The sequence below is a fragment of the Notechis scutatus genome, chromosome 2 (assembly GCF_049901735.1).
Source record: "Notechis scutatus isolate UNSWTSFEM ecotype Mainland chromosome 2, rNotScu1.2, whole genome shotgun sequence".
In the NCBI taxonomy this organism is placed as follows: Eukaryota; Metazoa; Chordata; class Lepidosauria; order Squamata; family Elapidae; genus Notechis; species Notechis scutatus.
This window is the reverse complement of record NC_142010.1, coordinates 172,174,855-172,196,026: the sequence shown is the minus strand read 5'-3', so window position 1 is coordinate 172,196,026 and position 21,172 is coordinate 172,174,855. Positions and strand designations below refer to the sequence as shown.

Sequence of the window (21,172 nt, the reverse complement as noted above, 5' to 3'; positions counted from 1 at the left end):
TATACTAATAAGCCTGTTCTTTTTTTAGGCACTCACCTTCATGTTGGCTGCCTGCAAGAGTCGGAGGCCACATCCCTGGTTCCCTAGGACGTCATTCTCCGTGATGACCCCATCACCCTTGCAGCTAATGCCATGGCTGCTGTTGTCATAGATCCCATTGCCACGGAGTTCCACCCGGCACTCGGCTTCCACCAGGACTCCCCCGAGGCTATTGCAAGAAATGCTGTTATTTGCAATTCGGGTGAGTTGCGAGCTTTGAAACACGGCAACCCCGTAGTCATGGTTGGCGTGGATGGCATTTCCAATGATATTCAGAGCTTCGCTGCTTTTGACATACAAGCCAGCGGCTATGGAAAAAAGAAGAGAGGGGAAGCAATACTTTTAACAAAAAACAAAATTAGGAGAAAAAGTCAAAGTAGACCGGCATGCAGTCTCAATAAATTCCCTAGTTAATATCTATATTTAAAATAAATGGTTGGCCTTACTTAAATGAAACAAATAGCAAAAAATAGCCATAGCCGTGCATTGCAGGGAGTGAGATCACTGAGGGATAAGGAATTTCAGGCAACTTTTCAGTATAATTTGGGAGCAGTAATTGGGCAGCAAGGTACAGGCACAACAATCACACTCCCCCCAAAAAGCAAGAGTATGTTGTCGTCATCATCATCATCCCCCCTATTGTATTCTGTAAGATCAGCATCATGGTCTACAGCAAGAGTCTTCAAACTTGGCAAGTTTAAGACTTGTGGACTTTAACTCCCAGAATTCATGAGCTAATATGACTGGAGGAGGAATTCTGTGAGTTGAAGTCCACAAGTCTTAAAGCTGTCAAGTTTGAAGACCCCTCGTCTACAGCTTAGCTCTCTGCTTCAACTACAATTCACATATTTCAGCAATGAAAACTGAACCTCCCCAGTTGAGGCTCACTGAAAAGTCAAGCAATTCATTCTTCTCTTTGGCATGCCTTATCCATTCTTGGCCTATACACACATACGCACAATTTCAGACAGCAACCCAAATGCCTATATAAAGTCAGTCAATGCAACTTAAAATGAGATCTTTCCCAACTCTATACAATATTGAAAATAAAATGATAATTACAAATTATTTACTATTCAGCTTAGACTAAAACTGGATCAAAAGGAGTAAACAACTCCACCCCACCCAGTGTGCGCTAGAAATTAGCATGTGGTTTATCCACACAAGTATCATGTAGCAGAATGGCTAACATGTCCTGGAAAGGGTATTAAGTTATCACTCTACATTTCTGTGTTTCTGCAAGGACTTTGCACAAATGGTGGCCCCTTTAAGTTTTCCTTCATACTAAGTTATCCAATTTTGCTAGAACTCACCTCCATTATGGTTGATGTTGTTTGACTCCACAAGGGCCATGTTGATGGGCCGCCGGGAAGTCAAGCGTTCATCTTCACTTTCCAGATCATTCTCCCAGTTGGCTGCTTCACCTTCCTCATTGAAGTTCTCATTGCCTCCTTGGTTGACAAGATAATCGTTAGCATCGTCCTTGCGGCAAAAGACTGCGATGCCATAGATGCTGTTGTGCCCTATTTGGTTGTTGGTAACATGGGGAAGGCTGGATGACATTATCCAAACACCACAGCCCTTATTGCCTACAAGAGAAGCATGGAGAGTTATCAGGTTTCCTTTCAAATTATGATTTTGGCACTAGAACTGAGAAACAGTTTGGTCCAAGGCTATATACCGGAGCAGAGTTCAAGATCCAAATCAGGTAGACTCAAATATCTATGACATCAGCTTTGATAATTGACAGACTGGTTGATAGACCCTTGATTTAGTGGTATCTGATATAGATACAAGGAATTTGGGCTTCTGACCTTGCTTGGGATCTCTAGGCTTTCCAGGAGCAGCTCAAGACTCCTGCACTTCGTAGCAATGGAAATCTTGAGACTTGGGAATGGAAGACATCCATTTCTAAAGCTGGATCAATCAAAAACCAGAGGTCTTTGTCCTAATTTGACCTATAATTAGACTTGAATACTGTACCATGCACAGAATTGTTCAGAAACCCTGCAAGTGTGGAAGAGAAATCTCCATGGGAAAAAGGCATGAGTTTTGCCTGCTCTTGTGACAATGACCTCCATCACAAGCAACAGAAGAATGAGATAACCTAGGTGATCAATGCACCAAATTCACAGGATAGCACACAATTTTGACACGCTAAAAAAGTCTTTTGGATTTTCATGTCCTGAAAGAGAATCAGCAGCTACTCAGGCCAGGTTCTAATTAAATTGATAGGCTTAAAATGGTTAGAGGTAGCATGTAAAAAAAAAATCCACCTGTATTTTCCAAATACATCACACATTTCATTTGGAAAGGAGATTTAAAACAGGCTTACCATAAATGGTGTTTCCTTCTACAAGTCCTTTTCCTCGTTCTCCAATAACCACTCCGTCTGAATAGCCACAGCAGATCAGGTTACTCCTGAGGACGGGATCTCCCCCACGCCGGATGTCTGCACCTCCCCACTGGTTCTCCCGGATGACATTTTCTAAAGTGCGGTAGGAAAATCAGTCAATAAAAAAATTGCTAAATGGCCATCATCAAGAGGAATCCAGCAATTGATTTCTAAAGATGTCCTAGGACCTAGGTGGAAATCCCATCAAGCCAACTTGACATCATTCTTCTCTATGCCGAATCTGCACTATTTTTATTATTTAAGACTGCTAGAAATAGGCTAGCCTATCATTTCAAAGTGAAGTTCTGTGACAGCCACAGTCACAGCAGGGAAATAGCATAAAACAGAAGAGCAAAAAGTCTAATTTGCCAATGGCCTCCTCTCTTTGAGGGAGAAATTAAAATTTTGGCATTTGAGAGAGTTGGTGTTCTTTAAATTTGGCAAAGTCTTAACAGACCACCGCATTCTTTAGAAATCTCTGATCTCTGAAAATATTGGGCAAATCTTTGTTTCCTCCTTTTGCATTTTCAGGAGCAAAATAAACACTTTAAACTGCCCATTCTCCCACTCCATCCCCCACCGCCGTCAACCAAAAAAGATCTCTCTACTCTGGCATTTTCACTTTTGCAGGAAAGGAAAAAGAAAACATCATTGCCCAGAAGATCATTGGTTGCTCTGTCCCCTCTTTGGAAGAGCTTTATAGCTCCCACTGCCGTAAGAAAGTTCAAAAAGATCCATCTCATCCTGGGCACCCTTTTTTTTTTGAACTATTACCATCTGGCAGACAGTACAGGATAATAAAAAAAAAAAGGACAAATAGGCTGAAAAGCAGCTTCTATCCCAGGGCAGTAACTACTGAATTCTACTGTACAGTACACTGAAGATGGTATTTAATTTTGTTGTACGATGTGCAATGACAATAAAGTAAATTAAAAGAAGGGAAGGAAAAGGAAAGGAATGAGGCTTCCTTTTCTGACCTAGTTCTGCACCCCTATTAATCTTGGCATACCATTTGGGAATTTGGGATGGGAACGCTGCCTGTAGCCTTTTCAAAATTGTAAAGGCAGGCAAGACACCATTTGCAAGCTCCACACAGCACTCATTTTTAGCACTCAGACCTGACATGATGTCTTCAATCATACCTACTGTGGCTTCCTACACAGAGTACAAAGAACATCTGGAAAAGTTGCCCTCTCTGCCTTATATGTTCACAAAGGAAGCAATAAATAGAGGCTGGCAACTAGACTAGAGAAAGCACCACATGTCTTTGTTCTAAACAAAGGCAGTGAAACGAAGCATCAGTGAGCTAGGAAATAAGTAGGTCAAGCAGCTTTCAACCAGAAACTCAAAAGATGGTTTTAGAAAGCATAATGTCTCCTAATTTCAGTTTTCTACAGGAGAAAAGAACCTTTGCTTACCTGCAGGATGGGTGTAAGGTTTAGACCAGCGGTGCCAACCTTGGCAACTCCAACATGTGGACTTCAAGTCCCAGAATTCCCCAATCAACAAGAAGTCCACACGTTAAAAAGTTGCCAAGGGTGGACGCCGATGGTTCTTTGTGATCCTTTGTGAAATACTTTCAAAACTTTGCATCAATTTATTTTAGAGGATGTGGGTTCAAAAGGAAACGAACCAATTTGCAGCAATTCAAATTAGAATACAATGTTTTGAGGGGGACATCTTATTAGATTCAACACCTATCAAATATAAAACGTTATCTTTTCTTACCTGTGATTTGGCCTCTTCCATTCTCATTCACAGCTATACCAGCAGCGAGACCCTGGAATATATGGTTCCCACTGGAGCAAAAAAGAAAGGAAGAACAGCCACTTTTTATAGGTGATTCGTGTACTTGCTGTCAAGTTTTCCCAATAGTTCAGCTAGATCAAGAGATTTGAGCAATAGCAATATATGTATGTATGTATGTATGTATGTATGTATGTATGTATGTATGTATATGTATATGTATATGTATATGTATATGTATATGTATATATTGTTTTTCTGCTCCAACATCTTTGCTTGCTTGCTTGCTTACATTTTTTTCAGAGTCTTCACCTACATTTACGTTTTGCATGATTCCCCAATGGTTTGGCTTTCACTGTGCATGGCTTACCATTCTAGTTTAGATCAAGATTTATAATTTAGTGTTTAGTCTGAATGAGGCCCCTCTGGCTTGTTCAATAAGCTATTATTAAAGCAATCCTATTACTAGTATAATACAATACTATCTCCTTTTTACACCAGTTCCTTTCTTTTCTTAGGCCTTTATATAAATCAGATTTTTAAGGCAGGCCAAGTTGTGTTAGTTTTCTAATGGAATGGTTGCAATTAAATGTGGGGGCAATAAAACAAGGAAGGCAAAATCTCAAACATGGAGGGAAAAGCCATAATGTTCAAGCCTTCTTTTTGACTTTCCAAATGAATGCACCCCCCCCGCCCCCCGTTTTGTACGTTTTCAAAATAATAGTAACCTTTTACTTGTCCCAGCTTCCGCCAACCTAGCAGTTCGAAAGCATGTACAAATGCAAGCAGAAAGATAGGGACCACTTATGGTGGGAAGGTAACAGCGTTCCGTGCGCCTTCGGCGTTTAGTCATGCTGGCCACGTGACCACAGAGATGTATTTGGACAGCTCTGGCTCTTCGGCTTTGTAACGGAGATGAGTAGCGCTCCCTAGAGCCAGAAACGACTAGCACATATGTGTGAGGGGAACCTTTACCTTTACCTAAAAACAGTTATAATGAATGCTTATTTCAAACATTGGGGAGTCTGCCTCATAGCTACAAAATTGCATGGTGTATATATACTTCAATACTTCAAAAGGGTCTCTAGGACTGATTTTTTTTTTAAAAAAAAAGGAAGGCGGAGATTCAGGGCAACCATGTAGATCTGCTGATCCCTGCCATAAATAAACAGTTGTTTTATTCTGGGGATGCCATTTGGGGGTCACCTCTGGTGTCAGAAAGTATGGAGCTACACTTGTAGTCCCAGAGATATGATTCTGGATGATACAGGATGACCTTTAAAAAAAAAATCCTTTCCATTCACACTTAACCACTTGCAATGTTGCCATTCAACACAGACATCTTCAAGCTGGTAGTCAGAGTTACCTCACGGCAAAGGGTCAAACTGATTCCCAGCTGCTAAGGAAAGAAGCAGGAGCTCACCCCACTGTGGAAACCATGATCAATTGCCCTATCCCTTTCCATTCGCCTTAAAGAGTAATCTCCCATGAGAGAGAAATCCACAGATTTTAGGCTTCTGATATCTTTTTTTTTCTGGGTGTGGATGCTAACCCAAGTTGATTGATGACTAGGAAGAACCAGTCTGCTGTAGCGGTTAAGATGCTGACCCAGAAACCAGGAGACTGTGAGTTCTAGTTCTGCCTTAAGCTATTGATATGGGGGGGAATGGGGTGAAAGGAGTATTAGGTAAGTCTGCTGTCTTATTTATAAAAATAATAAAGGTGGGATAAAAAAACTAATACATAATAAAAAGCAACGAGCAAAGAACAGCACTGTGTTTTGCCATCTCTCCCCTTGATGCTTGCCAAACTCCTTGTTCCACTTGGCTTAAAAAATAATTTTAAAAAAGAAATAGGAAGAAGGCCAGCATTAGCTTTTAGCATTATCTGTATTTGCAGTAATAAACATCACTGGATGTTAAGGAAAATATCTGGGGAGCGCACAGCCATCTCTTCACATATTACTCCTTTTCCCCTTTCTAGTCCTATTCTTTGCAACTGATTGCCCCTTGAGTTTCACTTGAGGTCCAATTTCCGGAGGTGTAAAAAAAAGCCTATAAAATATTTATTATTAAGATGGAGGAATTTTTCAGTAGCTGTGCTGGGTGCCAGTTTAAATTAGGGTTGTGCTGGGATTAGACAATGTTTTAAAACTGATTGTTACACTTTTATTTTTCAGGTACTGGTTAATATTGTGCTTTTATTATTTTGCTTGCACTAAATATTTTATTTCATACCAAATAAAAGTATTACTACTAAAACCTATCCTTCTAATAAGGAAAGTTTGCTGGGTGATCATACTTCTCAGTATAGCCATTTGGACAATATGTAGGCCTCACACTTTCAAGGCATAAAATATGGTCCTAGTCCCAAAAGATTGCCTACACAGATAAACCTCCAAGTGCTTCAAGGACCCTCTAAAACAGGGGTCCCCAACCACCGGTCCCTGGACCGGTACCGGTCCATGGAACAATTTCTACCGGGCCGCCGGTTTGCTGGGCGCCGCCATCTTGTTTTGATGAAAAAGTGCTTCCGGTGAGCTTTTCCGGGTAGAAAGCAGTGTTTGGGTGCTGAAAGAATCCTCGCGCCTTAGTTTCATCGAGGGGGCGGCTTCAACAAAACTAAGGCGCGAGGATTCTTTCAGCACGCATGGCAAGGCGAGCCGAGCAACCGTCCTGAAGCCATCGTGAAGCCCATCGACACAGGTACAAAGGAGGAGTTGAAGGTGGCGGGGAGAAGCGGGGGACGACTGGCTGGCCGGTCGCTCGGCTCGCCTTGCCATGCGTGCTGATGCCGGTACCGGGCCGCGGATGATTTTGTGATGCCGGTACCGGGCCGCGGCACAAAAAAGGTTGGGGCCACTGCTCTAAAAGGATGCAAATGACCGGCTGCCTACAAGGAATATAAATCCTTCCTTTCCCGTCTATCCTGTCAGAGCTGAAGAAGCTTTTTGGATGAGAAGCGAAACATCTTCAAAAGAAAAAACATGAAAGTCCAGTTGCCTCCAGAAAAAGCACCTTTGGGACAACCATGACCTGGATGACTGAGAATCACTACAGGCTTTTAGCTACACAATGTATTGTGTATACTCTTATTCATTGGAGTTGACGCACTCTAATGGAAAACTTTATAAGAGTCCCAGCAGTGCAGCACTAGAATCAGGCAATTAATTTCCCATTTTATAGGTGAGAAATACCTAGCCAAGAGATAAAGGAATTATTGTTTTCGATTTGTAAACGTTTCTGCAAATCATCCACAAACCTGTCACTACAGGTAGTCCTTGACTTAGAACCACAATTGAGTCCAAGATTTCTGTTGCTAAGCAAGACAATTGTTAAGTGAGTTTTGCCTCATTTTACGAACTTTGCTGCCACAGTTGTCGAGTGAATCACTGCAGTTATTAAGTTAGCAACACATTGTTAAGTGCCCCATTGACATTGCTTGTCAGAAGGTCACAAAAGGTGATCACATGACCTGGAACTCTGCAACCAACATCAATATGAGTCAGTTGCCAAGCATCTGAATCTTGATCATGTGACCACGGGGAACCTGAAAAAGTTGTGTGTGAAAAACAGTCACAAGTCACTTTTTTCAGCGCCATTGTAACTTTGCTCACTGAATGAACTGTGGTAAGTCGAGAACAACCTGTAGTTCCCAATCTGCCTTCTACCTTCCCTGTGATTTCTGAATCAGGCTTTCTAAAGCCTTATTAATTTTGCCTTTTCTTTAATAGTATCCCTTTGCACTTCTACATTTTCTGCTAAGGGTGGAGGAAGGAAGATATATAGGAATCTGATATATCAGGGGATGCATCACTTTGTGCATTGTGAAGGCATAATGTCCTGGTTGCTGCTTTGGGCATAGTGAGCAAACAACAAACCAGCTTCCCCATCTTTTCCAATATTTATTTATTTTCAAACAAGTCAATGCAGAAGACGTTTTGGGAGTTGTTTGAAAAGTTTTAACAGCCACATGAAAGTACTGTGCTTTCTTGATAAATTATATGTGTTAAAAGAAAAATGGTTGTACTATTTGGTGAGAACAATTTGCTCTCTGTAGAAAGGACAAAATAACACAGCACAATGAGAACAGGCGCAAGGCACTCTAAAAGTGAAAAAGCCACCTGGAAAAGCATGAATTCAAGTGGAATGAAAACTGTTAGAACCTGAATTAAGTGGAATATGCAATTCCAGGACTGGGATACATTTAATCAGAACAAAAAATGGATCTGGAATGAAATATTTCAGGTAGAGATCAAAGGAGAACTGAAGATTCACGGCCTTTAGCTCACCAACGCCATCTGAGAGAAGTCTTGCATTAAGAGGCCAACACTGCCAGTCCAAAGAAGCTATCTTTGACACAGTCAGTAATTAACACCCAGAAAGAATCACTTTCATTTTTTGCTGTCTTCCAATTTGAAGATTTAATTGTACATTTCATTATCTAAGAAACTTATAGCAAATATGGTTCCTCACAAGCACAACTCTATGAGGGAGATTAAGCTGAGGAAAACAGTGACTAATCATCTTTTACTGAACCAATTACCACTAGCTGGGTTTCCACAAAAATGGATGTGCAAAATTCAATCAATTCAGCAATCACCAAAAATTCTGGAATGTTTCATTTTTCCTTTGGACTACGCCAAATCCCTTCAGACCTTTGTTGGGTTTGGAGATTTGCAAAAATTGGCAAATGTCCCCCCTCATGGCATACACTCTTCAACAAAAGAGGAATTGAACGTTTCAGAGAACTCTGTATTCCAATTCTAAATCATAGAATTTTCCACATCTCTAAGCTAATATATAAACCAGCAAATCATACGATGGCTTAGTATGTAGTGTGAATGCAGCTACTGATTGGTCTGTAAAACATTTTGAATTTAAACTGCATCCAATTTGAAATGCCCTAAATCAAGATTGATGCAGTAGCTTGGGGAACAAAATTATTTATTGCACGTTTGGAACAGGCCATTCTGATCATTTTGAGAATATTCTGAATTCAGAACACTTCTCGTGTGATTGGAACAGCCAGTTTGAACCCATTTGAAGCAGTTCAAATTCTAAACATTTTGTACTTAGAAATATGAGATATAAACAGAACCTGGTTCCTAGTTTCACATTCTTAATTCTGATACTGTATTCTCATTCTCTCCCCATCTCTCCCTTTCTCTCTCTCCCTCCCTCCCTCCCCTCCTCTCCCTCCTTCCCTCCCTGCTATCAGAAAGGAACAAGACTTTCTATATTGCTTTCCCCACTTTGCTATAGCAAAATCAAAGCACAACTTCCGTGTACTACTGAGGAAGTGGAGGACAGAATATGACTTCTGTATTGGAGGATAAGGAACCAAAAGAGACTCTGGGATGTTTCTTTGATGCTTTGAATTAAAAATGAAATCTTTCAGACCGATCAGTAAAGGGTAAACAACAAAAGAAAACTTCCCATGCAATTTTGTTATATTTCTGACAATGCCTCCCCATGAAAACCCAGGCGTTTTGGAATAGTGTTAGAAACATGGACCCAACGGAGAATCTTTTTAGTACATATAAGTCACTGGGGAACAATTAGTGTAGCAATACTTTCTTAGGCACAACAATGCCTTGTGATAATAGACTAAATCATCAATGGGGCTGCCTCTTGTTTTGTTCAGACACAAATAGATATCTTGATTTCAACAGACTTTTGTGAATACTTGGCTGCAGCTGCTATTGGCACAATACCCAGGAAGGGAAATTAAGTCTCCATTTTGAGCTGCTGATTCCTTTATGCATGTTTTCTTCCAGGTGGATTGCCTGTATCATTATCACTACCTTGGCCACTACCTATTTAGAAATCATACTCATTTCACAAGTCTGATTCCCATTGGCTTTGGGGAAGCGTTTGACCTTAACTCTTACAATTTGTAGGCTTCTTTAAAGTTTTCTGTTTATCAAACTATTGTGGTGGAATAAGCCATTCTCAAACAAACACTTAAACCTCACTTGGTTGCAGCTGTTGCTTGGATCATCTCCCATTTGAATTTGAAGTCTAGCGCTCATATGAAAATGATACCACTCTCCACCCACACTGGGAGAAATCAAATCCATAGAGTAGTCTCAAGGTTGAAAGGTGCTTCACACAATGCTCCTGTGTGAATAAGGTAATGAGGTGAGCGTCTTACCAGTTGAAAAGGGCTTCTTGGATGCTTTCTGTTAGGAATATAAGTCACCTAACAGGTATTTGGGTTAGAAATATATAAGCCAGGATAGTACTATATCTTTAAGAAAATGCAAAACTGTAGTTGGGTGTGGTTTTTCAAACGGCCATAAGATGGAGCCAGAAACGTGGGTTGTTTTAGTCTTAGTCTCAGAAGAGAGTGTGAGTCAGTCTCTGTTTCCTTCTGTTGGAAAGTATTGCCGTTCCTCCATTTTTCCTAATTGACTGATATTCCTGGATTTAATGTAAGTCTGTTACTGAACTGTTTTTTGACACTGGACTTTGTTATTGAATTATCCCTGGACTGAAAACTGACTGATTTAACCTGTGAATGTCTTTGGACTGCCTATTTTGAACTTTGCTTAAACCTTTATTGAAAGTAAAATGGGCGTTGGTTCTTACCTGACACGCCATTTCTCTGAGGCCGTGAGGATCATCCAGTGTGTGGAGGTGCTCCAGTCTGCGTCGTTGTAGGCTGAGCTTAATTACTGAGGAACGCTCCGCCCTCCGTCACGTGGCTCCCTTGCGTTCCCCAGTTTGCGCGAGGACGAGAGTGAAGGAAGGTCGTTCTCCCATCCTCCTATGCTAAAGAGTTCATTGGCCGAAACAAGTTCCCACCAGACGGCAAATCTAAAGGGTGGGGCTGGATGATCCTCACGGCCTCAGAGAAATGGCGTGTCAGGTAAGAACCAACGCCCATTCTCCTGAGAGCCGTTCGGATCATCCAGTGTGTGGACATACCAAAGCTTGGCTGTCCTACGGGGGGACTCCGTCTGGCCCTGCAACCTCTGAGGTTCCCTAAAGACTTGCTGAAGGACTCGTCTACCAAACGAAGCCTCCGCCGAGGCAAACGTGTCTATCTTATAGTGTCTAATGAGAGGAGATGGGGATGCCCAAGTGGCTGCCCTACAAATGTCGGAAATTGGAGCCTGAGTGGCCCAAGCTGCCGAGGTGGCTGCACTTCTGGTGGAGTGCGCTGTGATCCCCTGGGTACCGGCAGGGCCTGGGACAAATAGGCCTTGGCAATAGTAGCCCTAATCCAGCGGCCGGTGGTAGACGGGGACACCTTATGGCCTAGTGAATTGGGCTGGAAGAAATAAGGATTCTGATCTCCGGAAGGGCTGAGTACGTTTAATGTAAACGCATAGGGCCCGCCTAACGTCAGGGTGTGCCAAAGCTGCTCCCTTCCCGAGAGGATTGGGGCAGAAGTTCGGGAGTGTGAGTTCCTGAGCCCTATGGAAGGCCGAGTTGACCTTGGGCAGGAAGGTGGGATCCGGTCGGAGGACCACCCGGTCGGCATGGAAGATGCAAAGGTCCTTCCTTACCGACAAGGCTGCAAGCTCTGATATTCGGCGGGCGAAGTAATAGTCACCAGGAACACGACTTTGAACGTTAAGAACTGGGGTGAGGCCTCCTGAGGGGCTCAAAGGGATGTTTAGTGAGGGACACCAGGACCCTATCAAGATCCCAGGTAGGATATCGATGTATGGTTGGGGGACACAAGTTGGTGGCTCCTCTGAGGAATGCCCGAATACGAGGGTGGTGGGAGAGGGAACCCAGATTATCACAGGCAATGACTGTTGAGAGAGCTGCGACCTGGCGCCGCAAGGTGTTTGTAGAAACCCTTTCCTCAAGCCCTCTTGGAGAAACTCCAAGACTTGAGCGATGGGAGGTGAAAGCGGGTTGACCTGGAGACTATGGCACCACTTGCAGAAGCTATTCCAAGTGGCGTCGTATATACGGGTTGTTGAAGGCCGCCTGGCAGCTAAAATGGTAGTAATAACCTGGTCAGAAAAGTGTTCGTTTTTTAAAACGTTCCCGCTCAACCTCCAAACGGCTAACTGGAGCCACTGAGGGTCCGGGTATCGGAGGGGCCCCTGGGAGAGGGATATCCTGTTGGAAGGAATTTTCCAGGGAGGGGCCACCGACAAGTTGCGGAGGTCCGCAAATCAAGGCGCCTGGGCCAGAGGGGGCCCCTAGAATCAGCTCCGCTCTCTCGGAGATAAGCTTTTGGATGACTCTGGGAAGCAGGGCTAGTGGAGGGAATGCATATAGGAGCCCTGTGTGCCAGGGACAACGGAGGCGTCGTAATTCTCGGCCCGTGGGAGGGGTACCTGGAGAAAAACCTGGGTAGTTGTGTGTTGAGCGGGGAGGCGAAGAGATCCACCAATGGAAGACCGAACATCCTGGTCGCCTCCCTGAACAGTAACGGTGGATGCGCCACTCGGACTGGTCGACCGTGGTCCTGCTTAGCCAATCCGCTTGAGTGTTTGAGTCCCCTGAGATGTGTTCGGCTTTGAGGGAGAGGAGGTTGCGCTCCGCCCAACGGCAAGGTGCTCGGCCTCTCTCATCAAACAGATGGACTGGGTGCCGCCCTGTCGGTTGACGTGAGCCTTGGCGGTGACGTTGTCCGTGGGTATGAGGACATGCCGCCCGCATCGTGTGGAAGGAAATTGCGCAGGGCCAAGTGGATCACGCGGAGTTCCAACCCGTTTATACTGTATTCCCGGTCTACCTGTGACAATCTGTCCTGTGTTGAGAGGAGTGGATGTGGCGCCCATCCGGACAGGCTGGCGTCTGTGGTGAGGGCGAGGCGTTGGGGCTCCTTGAAGAAATGGCCCTTGTTGATGGTGGGACGGGTCCACCAGAGGAGAGGCGTGAGGACCCTTGAAGGCACCTTGACTGAGGCCTTTGAATTGCTTCTGCCGGCCCGCTGGAACGGGAGCAGGAAACACTGTAGGGATCTAGAGTGTAAACGGGCCCATGTAACAATGGAAATACAAGAGACCATTTACCCAGTAATTTAGACAATCCTAAAATTGTTACCTTCCTTGATCACCTGATATGTTTGATGGCTTCCTGGATGCTAAGGAATCTCTCCGAGGAAAGGAAAACTTTACCCTGAACTGAGTCAATGACGGCCCCCAAGTGGGTGATCCATGTAGATGGAGACAGTTGGCTCTTTGCCAATTAACTAGGAAGCCATGGTCTTGGAGGGCTGAGAGAGTAGCTCTAAAATGCCTCTCTGGGTGGGTTTTGGAGGGAGAGAGGATGAGGATGTCATCCAGATAACAATGGAGGCGGACCGGGAGGTTCCTGAGGTGGGCCGCCAGGGCCGCGAGGCCCTTGGTGAAGGTTCCCGGGCCAAGGCCAGCCCAAAGGGAAGGGCCACATATTGGAAGTGGCGATGGTTGTAGCAGAACCTGAGGAATTTGAAATGGGAGGGCCGGATAGGGATGTGAAGGTATGTCTCGGAAAGGTCTATGGAGGATAGCCAATCCCCCTGCCGGATGCTGAGTAAGATGGACTGTAGGGTGTGCATCTTGAAACTGCGATAAACCAAATAACGGTTAAGACGTTTCAGGTCCAGAATGGCCCTCCATCCACCAGAGGATTTAGGGACCACGAAGAGGTGAGAATAGAACCCCTGTCCACGCTGGGATGGCGGGACGGGTTGAATGGCCTGTATGGTGAGGAGATGACGGATTGCTGAATCCATTAGGTTGCGTTTGGAGGGGTCCCTTGAGGGGGTGCCATGAAGAAGTCAGGAGGGGCGCGCTGGAACTCAAGCGTGAGACCAAGTCTAACGGTATCACGGACCCAAGCATCAGAAGTGGAGGGTCCCATCGGTCGGCGAAGTGCCAGAGGCGGCCGCCTATGGGAAGGGAGGGACGGGATCTATCTACGCTGGAAGGGCTTCCCTCCTGAACCCCTGGAGGGGTGCCTGTAGCCGCTGCCCCTCCTGTCCTGTCGCCGGATCGGTTCGGTCCTGGGGCTGGAATGGCCGGAAGGAATGGCCTAGGGTACCTGGGCGGGAAGGGGACTGGTAGAAGGGACGGGAGGAACCTCTCCGAAATGGCTGAGGGCTCTAGATTCTGACCTCCGAAAAAGAGGAGGGAGAAATTTTTTCTTGCTTCGGTTTCAGAAAGCAAGGGGTCCAAAGCAGAACCAAATATTTTGTCCCCCCTTTATGGGGGCGTGCCAGCTTAACCTTGTTTTTATGTCCGCCTGCCAGTGCTTGAGCCAGAGCAGGCGGCGAGCTATGACGTGGGATGTTATTGCTCGTGGCGGAAAACTTAACCGCATGGTAGGTGGCATCGGCGGAGAACTCTGCCGCGGCCATCAATTTTGCTACGTCCTGTTGAGCCCTAGTGTTGGAGGGGAGACGTGCTGCTTCAGTTGACGAAGTCACGGATAGAAATCTGGTGAAGAAGGAGGCGGCAGTGGCCGATCTAATGGCCCAGGTGTCTGCTTGATGAGCCCTACGGAGGGCGAGCTCAGACCTCTAGTCCTCGGGCTTTAGGGCCTCTAGAGGATCACTGGGGGCGACGAAGAGGCCAGGCCAACGATGGGGTCATTTACCTCGGGAGTATTAAGTAAGTCGCAGAAGCTTGACTCGAGGTTGAAGAACCTCTTGTCCAGGCTGGATGGGGCGGGGGCCCTTGTGGAATTCAGCTGGTTAGAGACCAGGTCGTGAAATAAGGGTGGGGCCGGGATTACCACCGCCTCCACCACGGGCTGTCTAAAAATGACATCCTCCTGGCCTTCTGCCGGGAGGAGAGAGAGTCAAGGAGGGCTGCACGGACAGGCCAGAAATAATCCTGGCTTTGAATAACAGCGACTTGAACATGTGTGGTTTGAACAGTCCCGTAACAGTGGGTTGGTCCGGGGTAAGGCCCTCGTCCTCGGACATGTCCCCTCCATGGGGTCTACCTCCGATAGGAGCTCCTCTTGGTGCATAGACCCCCATTCCAATTCCTCCTCCACCCCAAACTGATCTTCCATGGCCTCCTCCAGATCTCTTTCTGGAAGAGGGCTGCCCCCTGTAAAGGTACCTGACCATGAAAGGGATCCGATCTGGGCGAGGACCTGACAGATGGCGGATCGAGTTCGGACGCCAATGAGGGGGCCGGACCTGGCCCTCTGCTGAAGGCCCTCTGCTATCCCTGGCGAATGGCCCGTTCCATCCAAGCCTGCACGTGTGCAGGAATCTCTGGTGTGACAGCCTCCTCTGGGCGCAGGCCAGCGGCCGTGGCGTGAATGTAGCTTCAGGAGTCCGTCTGGTCGATGGACCGGGAACCTGTTGTCCCTGGGATGGGCTGTGCCTGGAGAGGGAGAACAAACTGGAGGAGGGGGGAGGAGGTAGAAGGAGCTGAGGGCAGGAGGGTTGGAAGAACCGGTTGTGCCTCTCTAGATTGCCTGTCAAATTCCTTCTCTAGAGCCCTATGATGTCGTAGGGCGTCCTCTGAGAAGCCTTGGAGGTCTCCTTAGGGGCTTCCTTAGCCTGTTTGCGCAGGTGATAGGATTTAGATTTGGCCTTCAAAGAAGGGCGCTTGTTGAAGTTGTCGTCTGCCATTATAGAGAAAGGACTACAATACAATTTTAAGGGCGGTTGGCTCGCCAAGGGTTCGACCTACAACAAAGGCCGGGTGTCCTTTCAGCTGGTCCACACCCCCTTTTGGAATTTAGATGTATAAATTCTATAATATAGCAGTTGGTATAATTATTAAGGTTCTGTGCACCCCAAGGCTTGGCCTCCAGTGGGTGCTGTAGGAATTCACAATAAGTCTATATATGTGTATGTATATACATATATATATGAATCTAGACCTGCAAAGATGCAGTTATACAGTTGTGATCAATAGTAATATTATTACTGTTACTACTATTATTACTATTATTACTATTATTACTGATATTATTACTATTATTGTTGTTAATATTATTAGTATTATTAAAATAATATTATAATTATTATTATTCTATGATTCTTCTGCTAACTGACACCAATGTTTCGAATTAGAACGCCTGAGGCTGTAATGAGGCCTCTGGCAGCTGGAGCTCCCAGACAACAACCGGGAGGGATAGGCTGCTAAATTCTGCCCTGAGCCAGCTGCGGAAGGCCAACAATATTGTCCAAATTCACAGATTAATCAATCGGTCCTCTGGCTGAGGGCCTGTATGTAAAATCAGTCACTTCGCAGCAACGAGGCCTCAAGAATGGCGCCCGGCGCGGTGCCCAAAATGGCGGCCGCCCACGCTCCTGTAATTACGGGCTGCTCAGGGGCTGGTAGGGACCTCTCTGGCACCTGGAATGCCGAGAGAAGGTAGTTAAAGCTGTTCCCCTACTTGCTGTAAGCGGTGTTAGCGGTGGGGGGAATGCCAGCAGCGCTATCTGGCGCGTTTAAACAAGCATGCTGCGATCGGCGAAAAGAGCGGCAGGGAAACGTCCGAATTGGGGGATTGGCGCGAGCGCTAAAGCCACCCGTTCTACAACCCCCAGGGGGCGAAGAAAACGTGCTCCCCTTGTATCTCCTATACGAGCAGGCTAAGGAAGGAAGGATTGTCCCTTTTAAATCAATAATCAAACCTGAAAGTTAATAGCTTGAATCGGCCAGAGAGAGAGAAGAATTACACAGCCTAATCTCACGTAGGCTGAGCGCAAACTGGGGAACGCAAGGGAGCCACGTGATGGAGGGCGGAGCGTTCCTCAGTAATTAAGCTCAGCCTACAACGACGCAGACTGGAGCACCTCCCACACACTGGATGATCCGAACGGCTCTCAGGAGAACCCTACATTTACTGTACAGTGTATCTGTGTGCTGTATGTGTATTATTCAAACACTACTCTCAAAATACGTCTCCCTGTGTGCGCTCATTCTCCTAACGGGAAATTACCTCAACACTGGTTATGGGCCCAGGCCATACCAGGCTCAGATAACTGAGAGTTGGTGTGAATACACAGTACTGTATACAGACAGCTGTTTACTGTTTAATTGTGGGTTACTATCCTGGTAAAGATGGCACAAGTCACTTCAACAAGTCTATCACGGATAACCCGGTTGGATGGAACAAACTATGTTTCCTGGTCTATGAAGTGCAGTCTACTTCTGCGTAAAGAAGGTTTATGGAATGTAGTTCAAGACCCACCAGATGTAAATGCTTGGGATCCAGAAAATGAGGATGATGCCAAGAAGCTTGCTGACTTTAAACAGAACAACGAACGAGCTCTTGTATAATTGACTAACACTGAGTGACCAGCAGCTAGTCCATATTTGTGGAGAAGAGTCTGCTGCTAAGTGTTGGGAGAATTTGAAGAAGATTTATGTTCGTGACAGTGTAGGTGCACACATACATCTTACATGTAAACTGTTTAGAGCACGTCTTCTGAAAGGTGGAGATATGTTAGCTCATTTAAACTTCATGAAAAGAACTTTTCAAGAGCTACATGAAAAGGAACTGATATTTTCAGAGCTGCATCAAGTTTACATCATTCTTTCCTCATTGGATGAAAGTTATGATGATTATGTATCTTCACTGGAAGTCCTGCCCAGAGATAAACTGACATTGACTGACATAACTGGAAGGTTGTTAGAAGAAGCAAGAAAACGGCTGGATAGAGACCAACTGAGAAAGGAACAACCACAAGAAGAGCATTTATCTTCAACTGCCTATACTGTTAGGAAATGTTTTTCTTGTGGAGCTAGGGGACATATAGCTAGATTCTGTAAGAAGGGAAAACAACAGAATACTGGCAAACATCAGAAGGCTAAGAAGAATGTTAGTTTAGCTATGTCTAGCAATTCAACTGTAAACAATGATTTGTGGGTTGTTGATAGTGGAGCATCACAGTGCATTACTAAAGATAGAAAAAGGTTTGTAAAGATGTCCACAAGTAAACAATATGTATCATTGGCAAATGGATGGAAGATTAACGCATCAGGTGAAGGTACTGCATATTGTTCTTGTATAAACGAACATTTAACTATGTTATATGTACCTAAACTGAAATTTAATTTATTATCAGTAAGAGCTTTAATTAATATTGGTTATGTAGTAACCTTTAGGGGAGATAACTGTATAATAGAGAAAGAAGGTAAAAGTGTTACTGCTACATTAAAGAATGATTTATATGTGATACATGATGACCAGTTGAAGATGGCTAACTCAGTTTATAACAATGTAAGCCACATGATGAATGTATACATTTGCTGCATAGACGTCTAGGGCACATTAATTTCAAAATGCTCAAACAAACTGTTAAATTGTCAGAGGGAGTACAATTGAAACCCTGTAGCAAGTATTTACACTGTAATGCTTGTAGTCAAGAGGAAGAGCAAGGTTACTCCTGCAAACAGACTTAATGGGTTTAAGACCAAAGAACCTTTAGAGGTTGTTTTTGCTGACATAATTGGTCCTAAGAAAGCAAGTTTAGGAGGTGCCTGCTATATTTTGAGTATTATGGACCATTACTCCCGATACGGTTTCTGCTATCTTACGAAAAACAAAACAGAAACATTCCAACATTTATTTAACTGGCTAAGGTTTGCTGAGAGAAAAATGAAAAGTAAAGTAATTACTTTAGTAACTGATAATGGGACTGAGTTTGTTAACAAAAGATTCCAAACTATGTTGAAATTGGCTGGTGTTGAGCATAAACGTTCTGCACCTTACAGACCACAACATAACTCCTTTGTAGAACGAAGAGGGCAAACATTACAAGCCATGGCTCGCACTATGTTATCTGATTCAGGTTTACCTGAAACACTGTGGGGTGAGGCCATAATGTGCAGTAATAATGTGTTAAACAATGTAGTTAATACAACAACTGGAGAATTGCCATTCACTTGTTGGCATGGCAGAAAGCCAAATTTAAGTTACCTACACACATTTGGAGCTCCAGCTTGGGTGCATATTCCCTCACAAGTAAGACTGAAAGGGCAACATAGAGCTAAGAATTTATTTTTTGTGGGTTATGAGGCCAACCATAGATCATTTAGATTCTGGGATCAAGGCACAGCTCATGTTTATTGTAGTGCTAGTGCAAAATTTCTTGAGCATATTGGATGGGATAAACTAGAACAGGAATCCAGCAATGATATTATTGACCCCCAAATAGTCCCTAAAGATAAAATCAGTAAACCCCAAATAGCCATTAAAGAGGAAGAACAGGAGGAAGTCGTAGAACAGGCACAGGAAGAAATAGAAGAACAGGAGCAGGTGGCACCGGTAAGCCCTGTAATACCAAGACGTTCAACCCGTGTAACACGACCACCTGATAGATATCAGGCTAGTGTTGTATGTCAGGTGAATACAGTTCCAAGTAACTATAGTGAACTAAAACTGTATCCTGCTAAGGATCAGGCTGCTTGGCAGAAAGCAATGGATAAGGAACTGGAATCTTTAAAAAGACTGGAGGTATATGAAAATGTTAAGTTACCACCAGGTAAACATGCCATAGGATGCAAATGGATATATAAACTGAAGACAGGTGTAGATGGGACTGTTACCCATAAAGCCAGGTTAGTAGCACAAGGGTTTAATCAGACAGCAAATGACTATGATGAGGTGTTTGCACCTAGTCTGAAGGCTACTACAGTAAGGGCAGCATTAGTGTGGGCAGCTAAGGAGAAATATATTATAAATCATTTGGATGTAGAGACGGCATATCTCCATGCACCGTTGCAACACACTATATATTTAAAGAAACCTTTAAGTCTTAAAAATGATAATACTGATAATGATTGCTGGAAATTGAAAAAGAGTCTTTATGGTTTGAAGCAATCAGGATATGAGTGGAACCAATGTATAGTTAAAGAATTAACTAAGATGGGTTTTGTAGCTGGCATGGCTAATCCATGTTTGTTTAAAAGAGAAAATAATGGTGTAATGTCATTATTGTTATTATTTACTGATGACATAGCATTAATCACCAAAACTGAACAAGAAGCTACTGAGATAATCTCACTGTTGGAACAGAAATTTAAGATAAAACAGTTAGGAGAAATCAAACAATATCTTGGTTTAAAGATAGATAGAACTAGGGGAGGATACAAAATCTCACAGGCAGATAAAATTAACCAATTACTAAAAAGTTTTAAAATGGAACTTTGTAAGCCGGCTAAGACACCAATGAGCCAGGAGTTTAGCCATAGTGATGTTCAAAGTCCTGTTTTTGATAAGAACATTTATCAGTCCTTGATTGGTAGTTTATCTTATCTCAGTAATTGGTCAAGGCCCGATATTGCATACAGTGTTAATCAATTAGCGAGATTTAACGCTGAGCCAACTGAAAGGCACTGGCAAGCTGCTAAACGTGTGTTGAGATATCTGAAACAAACAATGCGCTATGCATTGTATTTGGAGCCAAAAGATGAACTGAATTTGACTGCATATGCTGATGCAAGTTTTGCTACAGACATAAATACACGAAAATCTACATCGGGTACTGCTGTATTATTGGGGAAAGCACTGATTGTATGGAGATCTATTAGACAGAAACATCTAAGTTTGTCAACAGTGGAGGCTGAATTCTCATGCTTGTCTTTACTATGTACAGATTTAGTTTTGTATAAGCAATTATTAATTGATATGGGAATTGATGTAACAGACCCTATTGTAGTTTACGAAGACAACCAATCAGCAATACAGTTGGCTTCAAATATTGCTGTTAAAACAAGAACGAAACACACAGATTTAAGATATTTAAATGTGAGACAATGTGTGCAAAGTAAAATGATTAAGCTAGAATACTGTATGTCAGAAAACAATATAGCAGATCATTTTACAAAGGTCCAAGGCTCTATAAAGCATAAAGCTTGCTGTGAAGATTATGGACTTAGAATGTAAGGTTGTATATATTATCTTACCCAAAAGGGGAGAATGTTAGGAATATAAGTCACCTAACAGGTATTTGGGTTAGAAATATATAAACCAGGATTGACATTTTAGTACTATATCTTTAAGAAAATGCAAAACTGTAGTTGGGTGTGGTTTTTCAAACGGCCATAAGATGGAGCCA

The 21,172-nt window shown here is 43.9% G+C and overlaps 1 protein-coding gene across 3 annotated transcripts in view; it reads right to left on the bottom strand.

Annotated features, from left to right (window-relative positions):
• The window catches only part of FBXO10 (F-box protein 10), a 53,355-nt gene that overhangs the window by 10,289 nt on the left and 21,894 nt on the right, over positions 1-21,172 (bottom strand). For all 3 annotated transcript variants that reach the window (XM_026672842.2, XM_087957411.1, XM_087957410.1), the window contains 4 exons: positions 4,163-4,233; positions 2,375-2,527; positions 1,353-1,628; positions 37-347 (listed from right to left, as the gene is read on the bottom strand). In XM_026672842.2, the coding sequence (XP_026528627.2) occupies positions 37-347; positions 1,353-1,628; positions 2,375-2,527; positions 4,163-4,233 (811 nt within the window). The remainder of the gene's footprint in view (positions 1-36; positions 348-1,352; positions 1,629-2,374; positions 2,528-4,162; positions 4,234-21,172) is intronic.